Genomic DNA, 6,814 nt, shown 5'->3' with positions numbered 1-6,814 from the left:
CCAAATGTGCCATGTGCTTTATATTTGCATCTTAATGTGTGAAAAGTACCCAGCCAACTGCATCCAAGGCAGTGTAGCGGGGGAGCCCAGCGTAGCAGAACTGAGAGGTCCTCTTCTTCCTCCTCTTGTCTCCATCCTCCCCTTTCTGAGAGCTAAAAGAGAAAGAATGTGATGTGAATAAATTACATATAAACTTGTATATTGATTTCATTTATTAGGATACCCATAAGCGACAGCTAGTCTTACTGGGGTCCCACACATGACGAAAAATACATTACAGACCAAATACTTTACAATTTACATACATTTAGAAACATTAACATGTAGTGTGTGTGCATCTACTAGTTACACATACAGTGAGCTCCATAATTCACTGGACAGTGACCATTCTTTTGTTATTTTGGTTCTGTACTCTAGCACTTTGAGTTTGAAAGGATACAATGACAATGAGGGTGAAGTGCAGACTGTCAGCTTTAATTTGAGGGTATTTTCATACATATCGGATGAACCGTTTACGAATTATAGAAGCTTTTGTACATGGTCCCCCCCATTTTCGGGCATCAAAAAACATTGGACAGTTTAACATAATGTAGAATAAAGTAATCATTGTTAATATTTGGTCGCATATCCTTTGCATGCAATGACTGCTTGAAGTCTGCGATGCATCGCCATCACCAGACGCTGGGTATCTTCCCTGGTGATGCTCTGCCAGGCCTGTACTGCAGCCATCTTCAGTTCCTGCTTGTTTCGGGGACTTATTGCCTTAAGTCTCCTCTTCAGCATGTAAAATGCATGTTCAATTGGATTCAGATCTGGTGATTGACTCGGCCAGTCAAGGTTTTTCCACTTTTTGGCCATCAAAAACCCCTTTGTTGCTCTAGCAGTATGTTTAGGGTCATTGTCTTGTTGCGTGATTAAGTGCCGTCCAATGAGTTTGGAGGCATTTGGTTTTATCTGAGCAGATACAATATTTCTGTAGACTTCAGAATTCATTGTTCTACTTCTGTCTGCAGTCACATCATCGATGAAGACAAGTGAGCCTGTTCCACTGGCAGCCATACAGGCCCAAGCCATAACACCCCCTCCACCATGTTTCATGGATGAGGTGGTATGCTTTGGATCATGGGCATTTCTTTTTTTTCTCCACACTTTTGTCTTTCCATCACTCTAGTACATGTTAATCTTTGTCTCATCTGTCCACAATATTTTTTTCCAGAACTCTTGGGGTTCTTTTAGGTGCTTTTTAGCAAACTGTAATCTTGCCTTTCTGTTCTTCAGGCTTATCAGTGGTTTGCATCTTGTAGTGTACCCTCTGTAGTCCTGCTGGTGTAGTCTTCTACGTATGGTAGACTTTGACACATCTACACCTGCATCCAGGAGAGTGTTTTTGATCTGTTGGGCTGTTATCAGGGTTTTTTTTCTTCACCATAGAGAGTATTCTCCGGTCATCCACTACAGTGGTCTTCCTCTGTCTACCGGGTCTTTTGACATAATTGAGTTCACCGGTTGTTTTTTTCTTGTTAATGATGAACAAAACTGTTGACTTGGGCATGGCCAGGGTTTTTGCAATGTTCCTGAATGATTGATTTTCATTTCTGAGCCTTATGACGGCCAACTTCATTTGCATCGACACTGCTGTCTTCCTCATGTTGTCACACCCCAGTAACAACCTCCAAAGGCAATAGCAACGTCTAGAATCATTACTATTCATCAACAGCTCTCCTGCATTCACTAACGACACAAATGAATACACCTGCCTAACGACACACATCTGTGAAGCCAATTTAACAAATACTTGTAGTACCTTAAAATGGGGGGACCATGTACAAAAGGTGCTGTCATTTCTAAACGGTTCATCCGATATGTATGAAAATACCCTCAAATTAAAGCTGACAGTCTGCACTTCACACTCATTGTCATTTTATCCTTTCAAACTGCTAGAGTACAGAACCAAAATAACAAAACAATGGTCACTGTCCAATGAATTATGGAGCTCACTGTACATGTCAGATTCCTTATCCCCTAGTTACTCTGCTGTATTAAACTATCACGGCAGGAGCCTCAATGAGACTTGAGAGAGGTTGTTTGTCCCCGTTTCCCCAACAGAACACTACACGCACAGCGGAGACAGGCCAGGGCCACAGGATGATGCAACCAGCTGCAAGGCTGGCAGAGCGCCTCACAGGAGGGGGGGCACTATAGAGGTTTGAAGGGAAGGAGGGATGCGGTACCTGCTGTCAGGGGAGTGACAGCCAGTGGAGAGGAGGGTGGAGGTGTTGATGACCTCATCCTCCACGTGGTGATTCTGAGACTGGCGCAGGGGGGCGTTGCCATGGCACCGGCTCAAAACTGGGGGCAGAGGGGTAAGAGATGGGTTTGTGATTGTGTATAGAAGAAGTTGACTTCATTCAGCAAAGCAGACATTTCAACAATTAGGTATAGCCTGGAAGATACAGGCTATTTCAGTATCAGAATGGTGCCGAGACTCCGATTTTTGACTTTAGAATGTATGTCAAACAAAAAACAATGATTGCAAAGTTAAACAACCCATACAACTCTATGAACAAAGACTACGTTTAACAACAATTTCCACTGAAAATTGTACTAAAACACATTTACTTGAACAGCGCAGATGCAACGTTTTGCAATCATTGGTTTTTGTTTGGCATGCATTTTAAAGTGAAACATTTTAGTCTCAGCATCATTCTGTTACTGTGTAATTGCCCTATTGCTAATACTGTCTGCATTTCTGCACGTTATAGTCACAGACACAGCACAAGCACTGTCCTTTTTATATTTGACATGCATTATAATAAAAGGCGCTCAAAGTACTTGTGTATTCTGTGCAAATCAGGTCTTTCTCATTATAAAGATGTTCAAACAAACCACAATAACATAAGGAGGTGTCACCAAACAGGTTACAACAGTGGTTAGTTAGTTAGTTAATGTTATGCAAACACACCTCAAACCGTCTGAAACCAAAACAGACTTGATCACAGTTGGCAGGGTGGAGGCTGTGGCTCATCAAAGCACCCATAATAACAATGATAGCTATATGGAACATAAACTAGTATGGCCTAGTTAAGGCATAAACTGAGAATGTTTTAAAATAGACTTGCATTCTAGAACATGAGAGAACTTGTTAGCAAGCCTGTCAATGATTCTAGCTGGTGCGCATAATAGCACTGTCATGACAAAAACTAAATATTAGCGAGCTGGATACCTCATTTGCAAATCTAACACATTATTATGAAACTTTTATAGACACTTCTAGCAAGCTTCGACGTGAGTGCATACACAAGGTTAGCTAGCTAGTACTAAATCGGAAATTATTGACAATTATATTTCGCTCACCTCTTCCAACAAACCCTTGTACTCTCCACATGTTTCGTTGTCCTGAAGTTAGTTTCAAGATGAATATTTCTCCATATTTGCCTTAAATTAGTGTCTTTAAAAACTCACTGGGTGAGTATTCTCGCCCCATGAGTACAGTAGCTCTAGTCTAGATACAAAAATAAAGCATGGAACGGTCACTGGTTATTTTGGAAGGAGGCAAGCTCGAGTAAGCAACGTCACCCGGAAATAGCAAAACTGCGGCTTCGCATTGCAGTCTAGCAACTTCTTCTTCTTCTTCTTCTTCTTCTTCTTCTTCAGTGGGGTTTACAGTATGGTGCATTACCGCCACCTACCGTACTGGAATGTGGGCCAGAGACAGGGAAAAACTAAATCCTACCTGCCAACCCCGTTTCTCTTAAAAAAGATAAAATATTTGAGACTATATCTAATGACGTTTTGCTTAATATACTCTTTAAACTAATTTCCCGTATTCCCTTCTCCCTCATACTAAATCTCATCCTCTCTCTTTCCCTCTGATACTGCCCACACTGTAGCAATACATGCTCCACAGTCTCTATTTCCTGAAAATAATCACATATTCCTGATGGATGCTTTCCTATCACGTTTAATGTCTTATTCAACTGGCTGTGTCCCACCCTTAATCTTGTAAAAAGAGTCTCCTCTCTTCTGTCCCTTCCTGCCGTCCTCCCCTCCCCGACATTCCTCTGTACTTGAAATAAATGCCTTCCCTTATTATTTATATTCCACTGCTCCTGCCATCTCTGCACCATCACTGTACATATCAGTCTTTTTGCCTTTGCCTTGCTCATTGACACTTCAACATCAACATCCCCACTATTAAGTCCTTGTTTAGCCTGTTCATCTACAGCCTCGTTCCCCTCCACCCCCACATGGGCTAGAACCCAAGTAAATATTATCTGAATACCCATCTGTTTAATCCTGCCATGGGTTTGTAGCACCTCATAAAGCAGGTCTTGTCTGCTACGTGAGCTAAAGGACTGGAGGCTCATTAACACTGCACTTGAGTCAGAGCAAATAACTATTCTATCTGGCTTAACTTCCTCCACCCACTGCAAGGCCAACAGTATGGCCATCAGCTCCGCCGTATATACAGCCAGATGATCTGTAATACGTTTCCTGACTTCCACCCCACACTCCTGCACTACAAATGCGGACCCAGTACATCCTGTCCTTGGATCTTTTGAACCATCTGTGTAAATGGCTACAAAATCCTGATACACAGTTTCCAGAAGTCTCTTAAAGAAATCAGCAGGAACAACCCCCTCCCTATCTTTCTGTAGTCTCTCCAACACTTCTAAATCAACTACTGGAGGCGGGAGTAGCCATGGTGGATTTACAGGAATAACTACCGTTGGACTAAACTCCCTTCCATACAGTCCCATCTCCTTCGCCTGGATATTACCCACCCACCCAAAGCTTGTGTTCGGTCTTCGCTCATGTTCCCAGCATGCCTGTAAAATCCCTTTCGCAGGATGAGACACCCCATGTCCTTGTAGGTTGACCCAATAATTCATTGCCAGCTGCTGTCTCCTAATCTGCAACGGCATATCCTCCATCTCCACCTGTAATGCAGCCACTGGGGACGTCCGAAACGCCCCACTACATATTCTGAGTCCTTGCCCCTGTATGACATCTAGCCTTTCCAGTGAGGTCCGGGCTGCCGAACCATATGCTATACTTCCATAGTCTATTACAGATCGGATCAATGCAACATACATGGTCTTCAATGAGGAACGCCCAGCCCCCCACTCCTTCCCCGTCAGACAGCGCATCACATTTAGCACCTTCTTACACTTTCCCACCACTCTCTCAATGTGTTCTGCCCAGGTCAGTCTAGTATCAAAGTATACCCCAAGGAACCTGAAGGCCCCCACCCTCTCCAGGTTTCTCCCATATAACCTCAAGCATACGTCATCTCCCACCTTCCTCCTGGTAAAGAACACTGTTTGAGTTTTCTCTACAGAGAACCTGAATCCCATCTAGCAACTTCTTCTTCTTCTGTGGGTTTTATGGCGGACTACAACCCAAAAAAGGTGAATTGCCGCCACCAACTGGACGGGTTGAAACCAAAACAAGGTAAAAATAAAATCCATACATAATAGGGAAACTAACTTAATCCACCAAAATAAAATTGTACATTGACAAAACATAACAGAAAATCTCCATATCTCCCTTCTCAGGCACTAGGGCCTGAGTTGGTGGGACGGCTTTTGACAATATTCCATGTAACTCTTTCGCCATCTAGCGACTATTAGAACACGTTAATTCATAGGCAGAATTATACTGTCACAATCCACACAAAATGAAAAGGTTCGTTGAAAATAGTTGGGGCCTCCTGAGTGGCGCAGCAGTCTAAGGCACTGCATCGCTAGAGGCGTTACTACAGACCCGGGTTCATTCCTGGCCTGTACCTAGTGATTTAGCAACTTTTCAGACTACCCTGGCCACATTTTTTTCAAACAGCACCTAGCAACAAAAAAATTATTTGGAACTTTTTGCAACTTTTGAAAAGTGACTCAAACCCTAAAATGCACGCATTTTCCCTCTAAATGACACAAAAACGATTTTATCTGTCACACACTCAGTCACAACACACGTGCCTGGCTGCAAAAGTGCATTGTGAGTGATGACAGCATCAAGCGCTCAGCTCGTGCACAGGCAGCAGCAGGCCAGCCAAGCAGCACAACAACCTGGAGAGAGCTGGAGAGAGATCCCTAGCGCACACATCATTATTTGAGTTAAGTTGCTTGTTCAATAAGATAGCATATATACCTTGTTATTAGCTTGTACCTATAATTGTTGATCAGTTAGGTAGCACGTTAACTAACTAACAATACACTGCTTAAAACTATAATTGTTCAGCATGTGTAGGTTTACTAGTTAATAAGAAAATAAATAATGTGTCATGTGTAATTGTTCAATAACTCAATGTGTTGTGTTTAAAAATAAAAATATCTGATCATATAAAATGTGTTGTATTTATAGTACTTTTACAAATAAAAATATGTGATAATAAACAAACAAATCGAAACTAACAAATATCAAATCATATTTGTTGCCGAGATGGCCAGTCAATTTGAGTAACGTTATTGTGTATTCTAGGTAATGACGTAGTTTTACGTTATTACATAATGACATCGTGACGCAATGACATCACAACGTCATTTAGCAACTTTTAGCAACAAATCGACCTGCCTCTAGCAACTTCCCCAGAAAATTTGTTGGCAACACTGCCTGTGCCACAACCTGCGGTGGCCGGGTGTCCCGTAGGACTGCGTCGTCCGGGTTAGGGGAGGGTTTGGTCTGTGGAGCTTTACTTGACTCATTGCGCTCTAGCGACTCCCTGTGGCGGGCCGAGTGCCTGCGGGCTGACTCCGGTCACCAGTTGAACTGTGTTTCCTCTTCACACATGGGTGCGAGTGTTAAGGAGCACGGT

The 6,814-nt window shown here is 42.7% G+C and overlaps 1 protein-coding gene across 1 annotated transcript in view; it reads right to left on the bottom strand.

The window, feature by feature from the left end:
- The window catches only part of LOC311104599 (uncharacterized protein), a 9,403-nt gene extending 5,933 nt beyond the window's left edge, over window positions 1–3,470 (bottom strand). Inside the window, exons 1-3 of the mRNA XM_084146471.1 lie at window positions 3,355–3,470; window positions 2,232–2,349; window positions 50–152 (exon numbers count right to left, since the gene is read on the bottom strand). Of these exons, the coding sequence (XP_084002597.1) occupies window positions 50–152; window positions 2,232–2,349; window positions 3,355–3,385 (252 nt within the window). The 5' untranslated portion in view covers window positions 3,386–3,470. The remainder of the gene's footprint in view (window positions 1–49; window positions 153–2,231; window positions 2,350–3,354) is intronic.
- Window positions 3,471–6,814: the final 3,344 nt, after the last annotated feature.

The sequence above is a fragment of the Coregonus lavaretus genome, assembly GCF_964263955.1.
Source record: "Coregonus lavaretus genome assembly, chromosome: 29".
Taxonomy (NCBI): Eukaryota; Metazoa; Chordata; class Actinopteri; order Salmoniformes; family Salmonidae; genus Coregonus; species Coregonus lavaretus.
This window is presented reverse-complemented; position numbering and strand designations above follow the sequence as displayed.